Source organism: Schistocerca nitens, chromosome 8, assembly GCF_023898315.1.
Source record: "Schistocerca nitens isolate TAMUIC-IGC-003100 chromosome 8, iqSchNite1.1, whole genome shotgun sequence".
In the NCBI taxonomy this organism is placed as follows: Eukaryota; Metazoa; Arthropoda; class Insecta; order Orthoptera; family Acrididae; genus Schistocerca; species Schistocerca nitens.
This window is the reverse complement of record NC_064621.1, coordinates 397,252,901-397,274,050: the sequence shown is the minus strand read 5'-3', so window position 1 is coordinate 397,274,050 and position 21,150 is coordinate 397,252,901. Positions and strand designations below refer to the sequence as shown.

The following is a 21,150-nucleotide window of genomic DNA, read 5'->3' as shown; positions in this document are numbered from 1 at the left end:
AAAAGTCATAACTCTAAGTAAGTACACCAATATGATTTAGAAATATGAAGTATAGAGAAAGTGAATATGTAGGTTTGCAAATAAGAGGTAAATCTCTCTAATTTTAAGTAAATCAATAAAAAATTTACCTTACAACTTCTATGGCACTCCAGATAAAGAATAAGTAAAAAATAACTGGTTTCTCTTGCATTCGTTCTTCAGCATCAATCAAGGCAAACAACACAAATCCTCTTCCTGAAACCTAGTAACATTGAAACACATGTACCATCATTAGTACAGAAAGGCAGAAACAACCGACACTGAAGATGGGGGACCTTCATAGTATGTAGTGTATGAAGCTTAGCTCCAGATGGTCAAAATGGTTGAACAAACCACCATTGGAGCCGTGCTGCAGCTAGTAAACTGAAGACAAAATTATAACAAGAAAGAGAGTCACTTTATGGTAGTGTGGTGTCTGAATGATTCACTTCTCTTTAATTAACACTGTTACCAACTCTTCTACAATGTACAATTAGGATACATAATTATCTATTTTCACAGTTTATATCTCTATGATGATCTCTAATTTTAAAATGGTGAATAAATATTGAGGTAAGGAATTGCAGCACCAAAAGTTACAAATGGACATTCTGTCATTTTTGTCCAGTACTTCTGCTCTGAAAGTGTGAATGTTTGAGAGTTAGTACACAAAGATGAAACACAACACATAATTAGGACACACATACAATGCTTATGAGTTGCAAAATATATATCATGTATTCTAGGTGTTTAGTTACCTTAATATTGGTCATAGGCAAATTTAACCCTTTCAGCCGTACACTGTTTGATTGACTACTATGTCAATGCTATTAGTAGCTCACAGTAAAGAGATCCTGTGCAGTGGCATGTGTCTGTGATGGTGATGAAGATATAAGTTGGGGGAAAGTTAAAACACTGTATCAGCACAGCCTATTCTTCACAGCAAGCGCTAGCAGAGACGCCAAACATTCCCCGCTTCTAAAAGATGAAGAGTGTTTTGGACTGGAAGTTAATGAACAATATTTGTGAAGAATTTGGCGATTAACAACTGTGTGCTAGCATCTCTTTTCTCTTAGTTGGTGAATCTTTATGGTAAAATAATTCCTGTTATATTTCTCTAGAAATTAATACTGCATCACAGAACAGGGCAAAAAAAGGAAATGTGTTGATTTTATTTTTCGTAAGGAGATATACAACACAATTAATTGAAAGAAGAGAGACAAATAGAGTTGGGAAGATAACAAAGTAAATTGAAACATTCAGGGGAAAGCAACAAGACATTGCTTCTTAATGGGAAAAGCACAAGCTGGAGGGGGAGGGGGGGGGGAGATGAAGGGCCAGAGCAAGAAAACACATGCTTACATGCTAGACTGTTTAATGGAAAGAACCAAGTACCTTTAAAGAAAGGTGTTCCATCTCTGGACCAGAATCTTTTCCTGCTGTTTTGCAGTCGACAATGCCGTGTCCGACTATGCAGTACATTCAATTGCCGCAACACTTTGTCCACAGCAACTGTGGAATGGACACCTTGGTAGTTCATCCACACTAACAGTGACCAGACAGAGCACTGGATAAGCATTACTTCATCTGAGTGTGCTGCTAACAACAACCACAGTAGCACTGCCTACATTGCTTTTCTGTTTTTATGAGTACTGGACAAACAATCTGCCATTCTCTTGAGCACACTCTGTAGCTCCTACTATTTCAGACATGTCAAATGCAGTCAGCTGACCACCACCACACACAAGTTGAAATTACATGAACCAAATGCCTTCTCTGTTTTATTTCGATATGGGTGATACCAAGATCACTATTTGCAAGAACAGATTTTTTATCTAATGTTGCTGACATCTCAATTTTTTTATAAAGCTTAGAAGTTAGGTGAAATGTATACCTGCAGCATTGGTGCTAATATTCCTCCTTTGGTGTATCCAAATAGTGGATGCATAATTTCCATAAACTGCATAAGCTGACAGAATTTCATTGCACTTCCAACAGCTTGGTAAGTTCCTTCCATGGAATCTGCCACAAAGAACAAATAGTTTTATAACAAATTTACAATGTGCTTTTCATTGTGCTGTATTTTATTCATAATGCTGATAGTAGCACAGCAGGGATAAGGGTTTAAAACAAAACTGTGACATTATTCATAACTTTCCGGAATAATTAATCTGATCTGTATGTGCAGAAGTTTTCACTGGTTTTGGGAAAATAGTGAAATCTTTCAGGACCCACAGAAAGATGAACAAATTTTGAGAGATTTGATACACGACAAAATTACAAAGTAAAAGAAAATTAATATGCTGTAGAAGCCAGATTTTAGTTTGTAATTCACTGTGCTTCCTTTCTAATTCAGTTGTGCTGCTATCCCATTCCACTTCCTCCCCCTCTTGTCCTTAAACCTTTCCTCACTGTTTTCATTAACAAAAATCAGTGGTTCTTTTCAAATACTGAGTTACATTCTTTCAAGCAACATGTATTTTTATTTCACCTTTGGATACAGTCGTCAACCAGATTCAATTTCCTAGATTTCTGCCAAGTGTTAGACACAACCAAATTGCAGACTGTGAACTGAGGTCTTTAGCATATGGAATAGTTTCTGAAATACACGAGTAACTAAAAGCATTTTGAGTGGTAAAACTCAGTACACTGTCCTGAAAGGGGACTGTTAATTAGAGATGATGGTAATTTCAGGAACATCCCAAGGAAATGTGATAAGCCTACTTCCATTCACCATATCCATACAGTGTCAGATAAGGTGAGCAGGAATTAGATTACTTGCTGATGCTGTTGTTATGCTTGGAAAAATGTCTTCACTGGGGGGACTGCAGGGGAGCTCAGAATGAGTTGGTTAAATTTCAATTTTACGCAATTAATGTCAGCTTGCTTTAAATACATATTAATACGAAAGGGTGGAAAAGACACTCCTGTAATATTCACAGTAATAATGCTCGACACAGTCAGCATGATTAAATACCTAAGCACAATGTTTCACGGTGAGATGGAATGGAATGAGCACATAAGATAATTTGTAGAGAAGATGAACGGCTTAGTTATTGGGAGAAGTCTATGAAGCCGTAGCATAGCTATGAAGGAGACCCTATATACAGAGCACTTGTGTGGTTAATCCTTGAGTACCATACCAGGTCAAATTGAAGGAAGACCACTGAATGAAGGGAGAGAGAAAAAAAAAAAAAAAACTGCAACCAGCCACATTTTTTGATAACTGCTTTATTTTGGCAGTAGTAGTTTCACACCTGAGCTCATCGAAAGATGACGGCTGTGATTTCTTCTATATAAATTTCACTTTATTTTGGTCCTATAATACAACAGAATGTTCACGATTTCCTTGTTTAGAAAAGTGTATACATTACACACAAGGTCTTTAAATTTTACTTACTCCAGGAAAGGTCTTTTTTTATGCATTACAGCATAGCAGTCTGCATCCGTGATATGACGCATGCGAAACATGAGTTTGACTAAAGGCAGGATGGTGGATATGTATTTCATATGGTGTCACGTTTGCTAATGATTTGATTAGTTTAACCAAAGAACAACAAAGGAAGACATCAAAGCCAAACTGTGGACAAGAGCAGAGTTGACCACCCAGTAGTGGAACACACTACTGAGCACAACATGCTCAAGTTCAATGGCCATTTCACTACTCGTGCCACATGGATAGTTCCCACTAGCACCAGCTTTTGTAAATTACAAAGATTGGAGTCATGCCTACAACACATCCTTCATCCCTGTAATCTTCATGGCCTGGATCTCCGTTAATCCACATACACTACCCAACAGACTCTTTTCTCTGTCCTGCATCCCATTTTAATCCACTCCTCTAGGTCATTGTCGTCCTGCACAGCATAAACTCACCAGCTCCAATAGCCCTGTGTCGCATTCCTACCCTGTGACCTTGCTGCCTCCCTCTAAGCCATCAGTGACCCTTCCCCAATCCCACTCTCCCACTTGCAGTCTCTTTTCTCCCTCTACTACTTCTATCTGACACAATATTTAATTCCAGTCCACCTGTCCCTGCCAAACTGCAGTCCTGGCACTGTGTTTTCAGCTGCTGGCTCAATCTAGCTGAACAGTGTGTGTGTGTGTGTGTGTGTGTGTGTGTGTGTGTGTGTGTGTGTGTGTGTGTGTGTGCGCGCGCGCGCGCACGCGCACGCGCGCGTGTGTGTGTGTGTGTGTGCACGCGCGCTTATGTGCCTGCACCACTAAATAATCCATCCAAAAGCTAGCCTTTATCATATTGATATAGATAGAACAAGTAAACTTACTATGAGAAAAACAAGAGTCATATATGCAGATACTTTAATTATGCAGGGCAAGAGAGGTTAAAAGACTCTTTGCCACCTTGGCTGTATTATGATCATATTGATTTACTTTCCATGGTCAGCCGATTCTAGCAATGTGCTATTTCCAAGTGCTTACTCGTAACATGTATGTTTGTCATTTACACATGTAACTGCTGTCATAGTAGACTCATGTGAGAATGATGACAGCAGTTTGATATTTAATTGGTGGATGTACGTGTTATGACTTCCCCCATGAACCATGGACCTTGCCGTTGGTGGGGAGGCTTGCGTGCCTCAGCGATACAGATGGCCGTACCGTAGGTGCAACCACAACGGAGGGGTATCTGTTGAGAGGCCAGACAAACATGTGGTTCCTGAAGAGGGGCAGCAGCCTTTTCAGTAGTTGCAGGGGCAACAGTCTGGATGATTGACTGATCTGGCCTTGTAACATTAACCAAAACGGCCTTGCTGTGCTGGTACTGCGAATGGCTGAAAGCAAGGGGAAACTACAGCCGTAATTTTTCCCGAGGACATGCAGCTTTACTGTATGATTAAATGATGATGGCGTCCTCTTGGGTAAAATATTCCGGAGGTAAAATAGTCCCCCATTCGGATCTCCGGGCGGGGACTACTCAAGAGGACGTCGTTATCAGGAGAAAGAAAACTGGCATTCTACGGATCGGAGCGTGGAATGTCAGATCCCTTAATCGGGCAGGTAGGTTAGAAAATTTAAAAAGGGCAATGGATAGGTTAAAGTTAGATATAGTGGGAATTAGTGAAGTTCGGTGGCAGGAGGAACAAGACTTTTGGTCAGGTGATTACAGGGTTATAAATACAAAATCAAATAGGGGTAATGCAGGAGTAGGTTTAATAATGAATAAAAAAATAGGAGTGCGGGTTAGCTACTACAAACAGCATAGTGAACGCATTATTGTGGCCAAGATAGACACAAAGCCCATGCCTACTACAGTAGTACAAGTTTATATGCCAACTAGCTCTGCAGATGATGAAGAAATTGATGAAATGTATGACGAGATAAAAGAAATTATTCAGGTAGTGAAGGGAGACGAAAATTTAATAGTCATGGGTGACTGGAATTCGTCAGTAGGAAAAGGGAGAGAAGGAAACATAGTAGGTGAATATGGATTGGGGGGAAGAAATGAAAGAGGAAGCCGCCTTGTAGAATTTTGCACAGAGCATAACTTAATCATAGCTAACACTTGGTTTAAGAATCATAAAAGAAGGTTGTATACCTGGAAGAATCCTGGAGATACTAAAAGGTATCAGATAGATTATATAATGGTAAGACAGAGATTTAGGAACCAGGTTTTAAATTGTAAGACATTTCCAGGGGCAGATGTGGATTCTGACCACAATCTATTGGTTATGAACTGCAGATTGAAACTGAAGAAACTGCAAAAAGGTGGGAATTTAAGGAGATGGGACCTGGATAAACTGAAAGAACCAGAGGTTGTAGAGAGTTTCAGGGAGAGCATAAGGGAACAATTGACAGGAATGGGGGAAAGAAATACAGTAGAAGAAGAATGGGTCGCTCTGAGGGATGAAGTAGTGAAGGCAGCAGAGGATCAAGTAGGTAAAAAGACGAGGGCTAATAGAAATCCTTGGGTAACAGAAGAAATATTGAATTTAATTGATGAAAGGAGAAAATATAAAAATGCAGTAAATGAAGCAGGCAAAAGGGAATACAAACGTCTCAAAAATGAGATCGACAGAAAGTGCAAAATGGCTAAGCATGGATGGCTAGAGGACAAATGTAAGGATGTAGAGGCTTGTCTCACTAGGGGTAAGATAGATACTGCATACAGGAAAATTAAAGAGACCTTTGGAGAGAAGAGAACCACTTGTATGAATATCAAGAGCTCAGATGGCAACCCAGTTCTAAGCAAAGAAGGGAAGGCAGAAAGGTGGAAGGAGTATATAGAGGGTTTATACAAGGGTGATGTACTTGAGGACAGTACTATGGAAATGGAAGAGGATGTAGATGAAGATGAAATGGGAGATAAGATACTGCGTGAAGAGTTTGACAGAGCACTGAAAGACCTGAGTCTAAACAAGGCCCTGGGAGTAGACAACATTCCATTAGAACTACTGATGGCCTTGGGAGAGCCAGTCATGACAAAACTCTACCATCTGGTGAGCAAGACGCATGAGACAGGCGAAATACCCACAGACTTCAAGAAGAATATAATAATTCCAATCCCAAAGAAAGCAGGTGTTGACAGATGTGAAAATTACCGAACTATCAGTTTAATAAGTCACAGCTGCAAAATACTAACGCGAATTCTTTACAGACGAATGGAAAAACTGGTAGAAGCGGACCTCGGGGAAGATCAGTTTGGATTCCGTAGAAATGTTGGAACACGTGAGGCAATACTAACCTTACGACTTATCTTAGAAGAAAGATTAAGAAAAGGCAAACCTACATTTCTAGCATTTGTAGACTTAGAGAAAGCTTTTGACAATGTTGACTGGAATACTCTCTTTCAAATTCTGAAGGTGGCAGGGGTGAAATACAGGGAGCGAAAGGCTATTTACAATTTGTACAGAAACCAGGTGGCAGTTATAAGAGTCGAGGGGCATGAAAGGGAAGCAGTGGTTGGGAAAGGAGTGAGACAGGGTTGTAGCCTCTCCCCGATGTTATTCCATCTGTATATTGAGCAAGCAGTAAAGTAAACAAAAGAAAAATTCGGCGTAGGTATTAAAATTCATGGAGAAGAAGTAAAAACTTTGAGGTTCGCCGATGACATTGTAATTCTGTCAGAGACAGCAAAGGACTTGGAAGAGCAGTTGAACGGAATGGACAGTGTCTTGAAAGGAGGATATAAGATGAACATCAACAAAAGCAAAACGAGGATAATGGAATGTAGTCAAATTAAATCGGGTGATGCTGAGGGGATTAGATTAGGAAATGAGACACTTAAAGTAGTAAAGGAGTTTTGCTATTTAGGGAGTAAAATAACTGATGATGGTCGAAGTAGAGAGGATATAAAATGTAGACTGGCAATGGCAAGGAAATCGTTTCTGAAGAAGAGAAATTTGTTAACATCGAGTATAGATTTAAGTGTCAGGAAGTCGTTTCTGAAAGTATTTGTATGGAGTGTAGCCATGTATGGAAGTGAAACATGGACGATAACCAGTTTGGACAAGAAGAGAATAGAAGCTTTCGAAATGTGGTGCTACAGAAGAATGCTGAAGATAAGGTGGGCAGATCACGTAACTAATGAGGAGGTATTGAATAGGATTGGGGAGAAGAGAAGTTTGTGGCACAACTTGACTAGAAGAAGGGATCGGTTGGTAGGACATGTTTTGAGACATCAAGGGATCACAAATTTAGCATTGGAGGGCAGCGTGGAGGGTAAAAATCGTAGAGGGAGACCAAGAGATCAATACACTAAGCAGATTCAGAAGGATGTAGGTTGCAGTAGGTACTGGGAGATGAAGAAGCTTGCACAGGATAGAGTTGCATGGAGAGCTGCATCAAACCAGTCTCAGGACTGAAGACCACAACAACAACACATGTTATGAATAAGCAACTGAAAATTACACATCACCTAAATCAGCCGACTGTGTGAAGTAAATGACTGATTGTAATACAATCATGAAACTGTCTTTATTTAAATTTGTGGCTTTGGCACCTGATATGAAAAAAACTTAATGGCAGTAGAAGTGATAGGGGCTCACTTGTGTCTGATAGAATTTTGAGTACTGGATGAATGGAAACTAGCCCATTTAACACAAATACCTAAAAGGTTCTAAGAAGAGATATAATAATTATTGGGGTATTAGTGTAACTTTGGCTACTGGAAAGTCTGAGTTCAAGGTAACTGTTAGTTTGAAGACCATAGGTTTTGTCCTATTGTCTAACCTATGAACGGACTTGTCCCGCCAGTTATAAGGGGACCTACAGTTTAACATGGACTATAAAACGTGACAACTTTGCATTTTTCACATGCAAATTGTTACAAAATGTAAAATAAGTCTTAAGATGTATAATACACATACCACTGGGAAAAAAAGTGCATCAATGCAAGTGACTAAGACTTACACAGGACAGTACAGGAGGGCAATTAATGTCATTGTCAAACATGCCGTGCTGCAGAAAAACCAGGAACCATGTTATTAGCCGTGGAATGTTGCAATATTCGCAGCAGTTGTTCACCTCCAAAGCCAGTTTGCCATGGCCTACGGAACTGTCTGTGTCTGCGATGTGGTTAGCATTCCACGACAGTGTGGACATTAACTGTTTGTACTACTGACAGTGTTAAAGCAAGGGCATATAACAGGTCTGCGCGAGGCTGGGTGGCCATACTGCAGAATTGCACTACTCGTGGAGAAAGAGCTCGCCACAGTGCATCTGTGTCGTTGCCTGTGGTCAGCAGAAGGGCACATGCCCATCAACCTGGGTCCGGACAATGGCAACACACACATGCTTACCACAACCATCACATTTTATGAAGTGCCATATCAGACCTCACTGTGACTTCACGGCAAATTAGGGACACTGTTGCTCCATGTACTGGCAACCTTTTCAGAATAAAACATGTGACACAAAAACAGAAAATGTGGAATAAAGAAATGTATCTAGTTTATACTAATTTGGAGAATGTATGTGATAAGTCTCTGTAATAAACTTGCTTAGGAAGTTAGGAAAATATAGACTGAATAGAAAATATATATAAGCAGTAAGAAATTTATATCAAGGATGAAACTGGAAGATCAGTTGTTTACAACAATGAGAATATCCAAAGGCCTATGTAAATGCTGCTGCTTATCGCTAACCTTTGTTGAGATGAAGCTCAAAAAGATTAGAAAAGGAACTGTGAAGGAGTGGAATTGAAGACAAGATGATGATTTTTTTAAATATAAACTCCGATACTTGGGGATGATTGACTGATAAATGGTTTTAAAATGCAAGCACATGCCCAAAATTTGAGCTAGGGGTGGATGCAACTCATGTCAGTTTCATGGAGAATGACGAGATAGCTTTTGAGGTTTCATGAGAAATACCTCTGCCTACACTTTCTACTAATCAATATCTGTTATACATTCTAGTTTCCTTTAAAATGATAGTTGATGTGCAGGATGTGAGTTTAGTTTGCTAAAAACAAAAATTCTCTGAGAGAGGGAGAGCTGCCTTCCTTTGTCATTCACTGGATATGGGCTTGACCAGGTTCCTTTCCTTTTTTGTAATGAAAACCTAATGGATTCAGACGGGCTGCTGCCCATTACTGTGGAAGACGAGCTGAAAGCTCAAGTCACAGAAGTACTGAAAAAGGTAGATAATAAACAACTACGAAAGCAAGGAGGAATATAAAAGGCTAGTCTGCTGCTCGGGCAGGCAGTTCTATCTTTAGTGGTTTCATATGAGATGCAGAACAAAATAAGAGGTTAAACAAAGATGAAATAGCTGTAGACATGTAGTACAACACAGGGAGGTGTGCTGGCCAGAAGAAGCAAAGGATTCTTGAGGCTAGTTCTGTGGTTGGCAGTTTCCATACCTGATTGGCAGTATAACAATTACTGTACAATACAGACAGAATATTACCATCACAAAATGTTATTTTATGTTTTCCCAAACAAATTATGGAAACCAGGATGCATATAAAAATATAGTCAGGCCACTCTTCTGTTATGGACAACTATACATCCAATACGGACAACTATACACCCACCTAGATCTATAATGATTTCATCTGAGGTGTAAAACATGGGAAGAAGAAGAGCAATGGTCAGACAGTAATAAGAAGTAGTAAAATCCAGTGATGTTCGGGAGGTGCATTCGTTGAAAACAGCTGGAGACTTCTAGTGGTGTATACTGTAGCAGTAGGTCAAGCCTCACTATTCACTGCAAAGCAGTGAAGTTGGGGCACTATAGAAGCTTATGGACCATTGAAAAAGGAGGATTAGAATGTGATCAGCAAGCCCATTATCCAAAATCTCAATGTGACATATAATCAAATAACCTGCATAAGCAGAGATGTTCCAGTAAGAAGAAGATGAAGAAGAAAAATTGAAAGGGGGGGGGGGGGGGGAGGGATATAATCAAACTCCTAATACCATGGGGGTCAGAAGAAAGATCGTATATGATCAATATTAATTGATTCCTAGAGTTGGTTTACTGCCAGTAGACTGCTCAGAGTGTCACTGCAGATTAGAGGATTCTCATGAGTTCAGGTGCAAGTATTACAGAGAACATGGGCAATGGCAACTAATTCTGCTGTAAAAACACTACAACTGTATGGTATGAAGTGTTCATGATACCCAGAAAGTGTGGGAGCATATCCAATGTGACTGTTCACCTCTGAGCCATCAGTATAGAGAAAGAAACACTGAAATGCAGAGGGGTTTACTAATTTCTTGATCTGCAGGATAAATCTAGGCAGAGTGTTGGATGAGGCATGCACAATGGTGTGTGTGTGTGTGGGGGGGGGGGGGGGGGTGGTATTTGTTAAGACACCTGACAAACAGGTTCAAAAGGAGGAGAAGGAGATCAGACAAACTGCTACGTGGAGTGGCTGCACCCCAGAAGCTGTGGCAGGCAGCAGAGAGTGTGGAGATTCAAGCAACAAATACAAGTCCAAAAAACAGATATGACTCTACTGCTTACAGCAGTTCATTACAGAGGTAAAGTTCTGGATGTGAAAGAGAAGTTCTACATTGGCAGAAGCGTGTAACATGTTTTGGCAGTGGAAAGTTAGAAGCCATTTGTGAAGGTCCACAATTGTGCTTTCCTTGTGGCAACCTGTAGCTGGAATTCAACAACACTCATGGTTGAAGAACTTTAGCAAATACAAAAGTCCTCAACACAGAGGGATGGTGAGAGTTATGTTGTATTGCCTGTTATAACGTCAAGTTTAACAAATACATTTCAGAATGACACAACACATATAAGTCACAGAGTAAGTTGACAAGCAAGACATGTGTACACGTTAGTATTCGAATAAGCACTGAGTCCCAGTCTAGCGGCCGCTGCTCGGCTGGCCGCTTAGGTAGCGCAGCTGCTGCATGGCTGGCAGACAGCGCCGCACGTAGAGGACGCGCGTAATTGCACGGCGGTGCTTTGAATGATCGGCGAGTCACAACACTTTTCCCCTCTTTGAAATTGTTGCACTGGTCTTGATGGAGGTGTCCCGGAGATGGCTAACGTCCATAGGCGTTGTTTGACTCGCCGTAAAGTCTCGAGGAGGAGGCTTCACGTATGGACGGAAGTGTCCCCGATGATAACGGGTCGAGATGACAGGAGACGTAGGGGTCGAATCTGCTGGGGCCCCCCCTGCACCAATCTACCCGTTGCGGCAAGTCCAGTTGATATGATAGGAGAGATGGGCGATGTGCCGGCGTCCGTTGGAGGAGGAGGTGAGTAGATTTGCTCTGACAGAGGATGGTCATCTGGTTCCTGCATGGGCACGTCTCCTGGTGGCATCCGTTCTTGTGCTGGCATCGCGATGACGGTGAGAGGGCTGCGTTGTGAGTATTGAGAGATGCCAAGATCCCGAGCGTCAGGTAGGGCCAAAAGTGGTGTAGCAGCATTCGGAACAGGCGTTGCTGGCACACGAGGCCGAAGCTGGTCCGAATGACGCACTTCAACACCCGTGTCCGTCTGGATTTCATACAGGCGTCTGCCACGGTGTCTTAAGATGCAGCCCAGGCTCCATTTTGGCCGCCTGCCATATCCCCGTACCCAGACGAGGTCGTCGGCGGTGAACCGGCCAAGGGAAGGCACCCGCAGCTGTGAGGTGGGAGGCCGCAGAAGATGAAGTAGCGTGCGGGGCTGTCGGCCATGTAAGAGCTCAGCCGGGCTGTGGTCACCCATGGGGGTGAAACGGTAAGATGCCAGAAACTGGAGAAGCGCATCATCAGCAGCAGAAGAAGTCAGAAGTTTCCGCATCTGAGCCTTAAATGTGGGGACCAGTCGTTCAGCCTCACCGTTGGATTGTGGATGGAACGGCGGGGCCGTGACATGCATAACGCCGTGACGAGCACAAAAATCCGCAAATTCGGAAGAGGCAAATTGCGGACCATTATCAGCAACAAGAGTAGAGGGGAGGCCTTCCAAAGAAAAAATTCGGGCGAGAGCACTGGTGGTTGCCGCGGTGGTAGGCGACGTGCAATGGACAATGAAAGGAAAGTTAGAGTAGGTGTCAATTACGAGGAGCCAATAAGTACCTAAAAAGGGTCCCGCAAAGTCAGCATGAATGCGCTCTCAGGGCTTCTCAGGCGAAGGCCATGATGACAAAGATGACTTCGGGGCAGCGGCCTGTGACGCACAAGGGCCGCAGGCAGCGACCATGTGTGCTATTTCAGAGTCGATGCCGGGCCAGAACACATGACGGCGCGCCAGAGATTTTGTGCGAGACACACCCCAGTGCCCTTGGTGAAGGAGGCGCAATACCGAAGCACGCAAAGATGCAGGTACCACGACATGCGGTGAAGCATTGTCAGTGGAGAGGAGGATAACACCATCCCTAGCCGTGAGGCGGTAGCGCAAAGCGTAGTAGTTCCGCAACGGATCAGAAGTCTTAGCGGACGGGCGATCTGGCCAACCCTTCTGAATACAGCGTAAAACCCGGGAGAGGGTAGGGTCAGAACTTGTAGCAGCCGCCAGCCTGTCCCCAGTGATGGGGAACCCGTCCACAAACCGCTGCTCGGCAACATCCAGGTGGAAACACAGAAGTTCTTCCCTATCGAATGCCTGATCAGGACCCTTGGGAAGGCGAGACAGAGCATCAGCATTTGCATGTTGAGCCGTTGGCCGGAAATGAATCTCATAACTGAAACGAGGCAAGTAAAGAGCCCAACGCTGGAGGCAGTGTGCAGCCTTGTCGGGAAGTGACGTTGATGGATGAAACAAGGAAACAAGTGGTTTGTGATCCGTAACAAGATGAAATTTTGAGCCATAGAGAAAAACACCAAACTTATGAAGAGCATAAATTATGGCCAAAGCTTCTTTTTCAATTTGAGAATACTTTTGTTGGGCATCCGTGAGCGTTTAGGAGGCATAAGCAATGGGTTGTTACGAACCGTCAGAAAAACGGTGCGCAAGGACTGCACCGAACCCGTACTGAGAGGCGTCTGTGGCAAGAACAAGATGTTGGCCAGGTCGATAAGTAGCCAGGCACGGGGCCTGTTTCAGCATAGTCTTCAATTTCTGGAAAGCCGCATCGCATGACGCGGACCAGTGAAAAGGCACGTTTTTATGCAACAGGCGATGCAACGGCTGAGCCACCGAAGCCGCAGACGGTAAAAACTTGTGATAGTATGCTACTTTCCCCAAGAAGGCCTGCAGTTCCTTAACAGATGTAGGGCGAGGAAGGGCATCGATCGCAGTGACAGTTTGCTGAAGCGGACGAATACCATCCCGAGATAGTTGAAACCCCAAGTACATGATAGATGCCTGAAAAAATTGTGATTTCTGAAGATTACACTTAAGACCGGCAGTCTGTAAGACATGAAAAAGTGTGCGGAGATTTTGAAGATGTTCTTCAGTGGTGGAGCCAGTGACAATGATGTCGTCCATGTAATTGATACACCCAGCGACAGGGAGCAATAATTGTTCCAAGAATCGCTGAAAGAGAGCAGGGGCGATAGCAACCCTGAATGGCAAGCGTTGGTACTGATAGAGGCCGAAAGGCGTGTTAAGGACCAGAAACTGCCGGGAAGCAGCGTCGAGAGGAAGTTGATGATAAGCTTCTGACAGGTCAATTTTAGAAAAATACTGGCCTCCAGCAAGTTTAGTGAACAGTTCTTCAGGACGGGGCATAGGGTAAGTGTCGATGAGGCATTGAGCATTTACGGTGGCTTTGAAATCGCGACAAAGACGAATATCACCATTTGGCTTAGCAACGACAACGACAGGAGAGGACCACTCACTGGAAGTGACAGGAAGCAAGACCCCTGAAGTAGTGAGACGATCCAAATCCCGTTTTACCCGATCACGAAGGGCCACAGGAATGGGCCGAGCCCGAAAAAACTTAGGCCGAGCAGTGGGTTTGAGCGTGATATGAGCTTCAAAGTCGTTTGCACGGCCTAACCCAGGAGAAAAAAGGGACGAAAACATCGTCGACAAGGAATCCAGTTGAGCATAAGGGATAGCATCAGAGACAATATTGACAGAGCCATCAATGGAGAACCCAAAAACGCGAAAGGCATCAAAACCAAAAAGATTTTCTGTGTTGCTCTGGCCGACCACAAATATGGGAACAGTGCGAACGTCGGATTTGTAAGATACCTCAGCATGAAACTGTCCAAAGAGAGAAATCTTCTGTTTATTGTACGTCCGTAATTGCCGAGTGACAGTTGACAGGAGTGGAGAACCCAACTGAAGATACGTCTGAGAATTAATTATAGTGGCAGCAGAACCAGTATCCACCTGCATGCGAACATCTCGACCAAGGATTTGGACAGTGAGGAATAACTTCCCTGAAAGGGAAGAAGTGCAATTGACAGACAACACAGAATCAGAATCAGCGTGATGTTCATGAACATCATGTATGCGGTCGGATTTGCAAACGGAAGACACATGACCTTTCTTTTTGCAATTGTGACACACAGCCCAACGTTGGGGACAATCCTCGCGTGAATGTTTCGTAAAACACCGCGGACATGAAGGAAGTTGCCGGGGGTTTTGCTGCAGTTTCTTAGCGGGTTGTTTACGGTTAGGCCGAGGCTGCGCGTGAGAGCGCACTGCGGCCACGTCGGCCGGCGGGGACGCACCGCACGCGTCGTCAACAGCGCACGGAGGTTGTATTTCCCCAACATCACCCCACGCTTCTATTTGCGCCCCAGCGGCGCAAGAAATTTCAAAAGACTGCGCAATGGAGAGAACTTCATCTAGAGTCGGATTTGCCAACTGAAGGGCACGTTGCCGAACTTCTTTGTCGGGCGCCGACCAGATAATTGCATCCCGTACCATGGAATCGGCATAGGATTCTATGTGAACGTCAGTAACAAATTGACACTTTCAACTGAGGCCGTGAAGTTCAGCAGCCCAAGAGTGATAGGATTGACGTGGCTGTTTTTGACAACGATAAAAGGCAACATGAGAGGCTACCACATGCGTTTGCTTTTGAAAATAGACAGACAGAAGTGTGCACATTTCAGCAAAGGACAAAGATGCAGGATCCTTCAAAGGAGCCAATTGCGACAACAACCGATACATTTGAGGTGAAATCCAGGAAAGGAACAGAGACTTACATGGTTGTTTGTCCGTGACATGAAATGCCAAGAAGTGCTGTCGAAGATGTTTTTCATAATCAGACCAGTCTTCCGCCGTCTCGTCGTAAGGAGGAAAAGGAGGTACAGCCAACGACGAGAAACGCCCCGCATTTGAAGCCGCGATGAAATCGCGAATCGCCGCTGTTAAAAGCGTTTGCTGTTCAAGGAGATTTTGCAATAGTTGCTCGACAGTAGCCATGGAACCCTGTGGGTCAATGGTGAAAAGGAAAAATCCACTAACTCGTCACCAATTGTTATAACATCAAGTTTAACAAATATATTTCAGAACGACACAACACATATAAGTCACAGAGTAAGTTGACAAGCAAGACGTGTACACGTTAGCATTCGAATGAGCACTGAGTCCCAGTCTAGCGGTCGCTGTTCGGCGGGCCGCTTAGGTGGCGCAGCTGCTGCATGGCTGGCAGACAGCGCCGCACGTAGAGGACGCGCTAATTGCGCGGTGGCACTTTGAATGATCGGTGAGTCACAACATTGCCCATCTTTCTCTGTGGCTTACCTCTATTTTTCTCAGAATTTCAACATCTTGCATCATTTTATACTGTCCTATGCATCTTGATTTTTCCTCTCTCATTCCCATTACCAAGCCCATATTCTCCCATAATGCTTTCTTCTAATCGTTCCCCTACAATCACAATGCAGTCTCCAATGACTATTAGTCTTTCATCTCCCTTCACAAACTGAAATACCTATTCAATATCTTCATGTACTTTCTCTATCAACTATCGCTGTCAGTATCGATTTGCCGTCAAATCTATGAAAACAACCCAATCACTGAACTCGCTGCCCTACTATCCCATTCATAATGAGTCCTGCTTCTGTTATACCATTTTATGCTGCTGCTGATATTCATCTGACGAAAGAGCCTTATCTTTTTTCCATTTCATTTCATTTCATTTCGTTTCACTGATCCAAACTATATCTCAATTGAAGCTTTGCAGTTCCCTTTTCAAATGTTCTAGCTTTCCTAATATGTTTAAACTTCTGTCGTATAACTAGTTATTCAATTCTTTTCTTATAGTCACCGCCCCCTTGACACTCCCTCCTGGAGATACAGATAGGGGAAAATGCAGAATATCACGACACTACTTCAATTATAGGCCGTATGTGCTGTGGATACACATTATGCGTCTTTAATGCAGTGCTTTGCATCACCTCCTGCATCCTCATGCCATTGGTCACTGCCAAATATTCTGCATTTTTGGTGCTGTTTCCCACCCCATGGGCAACAGAGAGTGTCCTGAAATTCTGTTTCTTCCTCTGCCCTCTACAAGGCTGTTGGAAGTGTTATCCTTCGATCATGGGTCCTAAACTAGGGACATATCTTTCTTAGCATTCCTCCCCTAGTTTTTTGTGGACATGGAGTTTTTTTGTAGTCAGTAAGATTTGGTACTGAGTGTGACACATTGTTTGCTCACCTGTGATCTCTGAAAGCCATGGCAATTAGAAGATCCCAAGGAAAGCAGGATAGTTATTTAGCTGCTTATAGTATTGCGTTAGTTGTATTTTGTAGTATGTCTTGACTTTGCATTGTGTGGAAGCATCAGGTGGTGTAATGGCGTTGAAAGCATGCCAATTGGCTTTCTTGAGGTCCCGTTGTGACAGGTGCTCAGTCAGGTAACTGTGTGGCAGGGACAATCAAGGAATGATCAATCTCAGAGAGGTCATTGTCTACCATCCAATAGGTCGAAGGGAAGAGACTAGAGATACAGACTGAAGGTCAATGGCTGAAGATGTTCCAAGTGTCACATGAAAAAGACAGGGCTTTAGCTATTCAATAAACATAGTTCAAGATATGTGATCGCTTGCTTCATTACACAGCCATGGTGGGATGTTATAACACTGCCCTGTAACGGGTTGTGGGCATGGAAATCACTCTGTAGGTGGAAACATGGAGGTAGCTGAGAGATTAAGGTTGACTGCCTCTTAAAATGTCAGCTCTCTATCAGGAGGGAGACAAACATTATAGACTAAGATACATAATTGACCATACAACAATGTTCACAGACTCTAATGCTGTACTGAAACCAACAGATGCTCTTTCGGTTACAATTCAAGATTTTTAAATATGCACGATGATTATAAAGGGTACAGAGTTTTTATAAGAACTATACATAAGACTTATGGTAGACGCCAAAGTTCAGTGAGGTTGTGAAAATGACACCAGTATGAGGGGGGAGGGGGTATCGATCTGGTACTTCTGGAGCTATCAGAGCCACCTTCACCTTCGACTTTTTACCTTTATTACCATTAGAGAGTTTTATCTTTCATTGGGGGATATCAAAGTGGGTATCTGGAAGGTAAGATCACTGAACTGTTCTGTGGCCTACAGCCCATCTCAACCAGTGGCTTAGCCTACCATCAAGCAGCAAGGCAGTGTCAGTCTGTATAGTAGGAAAAGAAGGGGATGGGGGACCTGTGGGGATGGGGACCTGTGCTCTTCGTAAGCAAATGTATTCAAATGGTCACCAGGGCCGGACACTGAGGGAGATGTGATAGTCCTCATCCTTGCTGCAGAGGGGACTCAGTCATAGTGATTGCAAGTTTGTTGTCATTTGAAACTGATGTAGATATTCATAATTTTTTCTTTGCTTCAGAATATGAAATATGGTCAAATGTTTCATACTCCTATATCTTTCTTCCCTTCTTTAAAATGGAGCTATTCAAGGGCTGATGGGAATGGTGCTCTTCACAGCTGATAGAAGCTGGGATTTGGTTGCACAATACTTTGCAAACATTTAAAACATTACAAGGGGGAGGGGGGGGGGGGGGGGAGAGGTTGGGGAACACAGCTTTAAAATTCACAGTAGTATACCATTACTTTTACCTTTTCAGTTAATACATCCCCTTCGAAAGCCAAAGTAAAAACACCAGTATCAACTCATCTTTTGACCCTCATTCGATATGGCAGACAAAATGGACACTCCATACAGTTCTTAGGCTGTTTGCAATGTGAGTTTGCAATGAAAATTGCACCTGGGCCATGGTGACGCTCTTGTGAAATGTGATTGTGATGGTAACGTCACCGAGCTTCTCGTGGGACAGAAATGCCTGTGATTGAATAGGGATCACTGTTTTTATCATGACAGAGCCACATGCATTTTGCTAATTTATATTATGTCCCCGAATTTTCTACCTATGTATGACAAAAAACATGAGTTTTGGGTCAAATAAGACTTGTCATTAGTTCATATACAAACTAGTTCCTGAGAGGAGTGTTCTCACCATTTCTTTTGAATCTACTTTCTGCATAGTGTGGCCACAGGAAGGAAAGTATTGGCATTAAACCAATATGTGTCTTATATCAATTCAAGCTGATATGACGTTGGGTTGTTGAACTTGAATGAATTGTATCATATTAGTCAAGGATTTTTCCTTCTCTTTGTATACTTTGTTTTCCAAATTGTTTTTGATGTTTCCCTTCAGCTTTCCTTTATTTTCACTTTATATATGAAATTCAGAGTGCCCCATGAATAGAAATATAATGTTATAATAACATAAAATAAACAAACAGGCATAATACAGAAAAAATGTAATCAATATAAAAAACAGAGAGATGGAAGAAGGATAGGCTAAGACACACAAATAATTCCAGTAAAACCAAAACCTATAAAATCAAAATGCATGCACAACAAATTGGACATAAATTGATGTTGATTCATGCACTTGAGAAGCCAGGTAATGCTGATGCCACATTACTGCTAATAGAAAAGAACAAGAGCTAATAACGGGTATGTGACAAAATACTCACTTGGTCCATCACGATAATATCGAATTCCCATCACTGTCAGGATATATGTGAAACCAACAAATTGAACCAAGTTATACAAGGCCAAATAAACCTTCTTCATGTCTTCTGAAAAGAAAATAATTTTTATGGTTATTCAAATGAAATGCTGATTTTAAAGAAAGTATGTGAACAGTTTAATTTATAGCAATATGGGAAATATAAATATTACTAAAACATTGTACCAAACCTGGTATCAGATGCAGTATAGAGGAAAAAAAAATCTGAGTTTCAATATCTCATATAATTATGGACCGAATTTAAAAATTTAAAATGCTGTCATAACCTACTCATTAAGAGGTATAATATTATGTTAAATGTTTAACACAAAAAGATAAATATTACAGTGAGAAACTCCGTGTTTGTCATGACATAGTGTAACTGATGGCGTGCAAATAGCAAGAATTCATAAGTCCAGTACTTCAGAATAAGAGGACTCAGTGACTTCCAATAAACTTCAAGCATAATTTCAAATTTTTCCTGAACTTGTCTCACTTATTTGCTTGAAGGCAAACATTTAACACATTAACTCTTTTGTAAAGTAATCAGATGCCTGAAGCTGTTTTATTCATGAGAGTTTGAGACTTTAAAGAATCAGAGCTTTACTGGCAATTAAATTAACCTCTAGCATACACATGTGAAAAAAATTAAGACAGAAAAAATAGGTTACACTCTAACAACAGAAAAAATAGTTAAAACAAAGGACTACTGAATCATAGCAGACCTTTCCCATTCCCCACAATCTTGTTTAGCACGTATATTTCTCAAATGTATTATACAGTTCTCTTGAATTTTGTCCTTTGATGTTGACTGCTCTGGTAATCTGCTTCTCAGCACATTTGTCTAACAGCAATATTTTCCTCCCTTTCTTAACATTTTCATAATTGATGCTGTAACAGTGGCATGGTCATTGATTCCCTCCTATACATTACCAAAATTAAAAATTTCAGATCCACTCGTTGCTGGGAGATCCAAGATGTTATACTCTTTAATAAGTATTGAGTGGTGTGCTGCAGTGGTTAGACAATGTAATCACATTCGGCTGTTCTCCTGCCTGGCCATCCAGATTCAGATTTTCCGTGGTTTCCCTAAATAGCTTAAGGTTAATGTATTCGCCATTCATTCATTCATTCATTGTGTTTCACAGAGCCCATTAAGGAGGAGGACCGTCAGTGACGTGTAACAAGTCAAGGTATAAATTAATCGGCAGATGCTGAGCCGAGTGGACGTGAGAGCAACGATGGTAGCAGCAGCAGCAGTTGTCTGATAAACATTATTTTTTTTTCCACGTGAACTACACCTGGGTATTTAACTGCATACACTAGTGGTTAGCAAATTACTCTAAGTTTTTGTTTTTGCATAAATCTTGGTGCATATTTTTGTCCAAGGTAGCCTCCTAGTGTAATTTTCCCACCGCTGGAAGCTCCACTTCATGCCAATAAGTTCAAATCTTGTGCTGGTACACACAGCATATAGCTTAGATCAGTGCATTCCAGTTTGCATACTTACCTTGTGCAATAGCTTTAGGGTAAGAAGAGTTTCTAGTAACAGATAACTGTAGATACATTCACTTCAGAAGAGAAATTTATTCTGTTCAAGAGCTTGCTGTCTCAGGGTGTAGTGAGGAATCTGCAGAGCAGTTTTTAATGTTTCTTTTTTCTCATTACATTTTACTTACATTTCAAATTCGGTAGCACCATTTGAGATTTTACATCTATTTTTTACACTGGTGACAAGACCTGTGACATCTTTGGTGGCACCGAAATCCCCTGGCAACCCGGGTGT

The 21,150-nt window shown here is 42.1% G+C and overlaps 1 protein-coding gene across 4 annotated transcripts in view; it reads right to left on the bottom strand.

The window, feature by feature from the left end:
- Positions 1-21,150, bottom strand: part of LOC126198882 (very-long-chain (3R)-3-hydroxyacyl-CoA dehydratase) — a 184,152-nt gene that overhangs the window by 19,029 nt on the left and 143,973 nt on the right. For 3 of the 4 annotated variants that reach the window (XM_049935487.1, XM_049935488.1, XM_049935489.1), the window contains exons 6-8: positions 19,330-19,434; positions 1,913-2,040; positions 129-241 (exon numbers count right to left, since the gene is read on the bottom strand). In XM_049935487.1, the coding sequence (XP_049791444.1) occupies positions 129-241; positions 1,913-2,040; positions 19,330-19,434 (346 nt within the window). The remainder of the gene's footprint in view (positions 1-128; positions 242-1,912; positions 2,041-19,329; positions 19,435-21,150) is intronic. The other variant, XM_049935490.1, reaches the window with a different exon arrangement.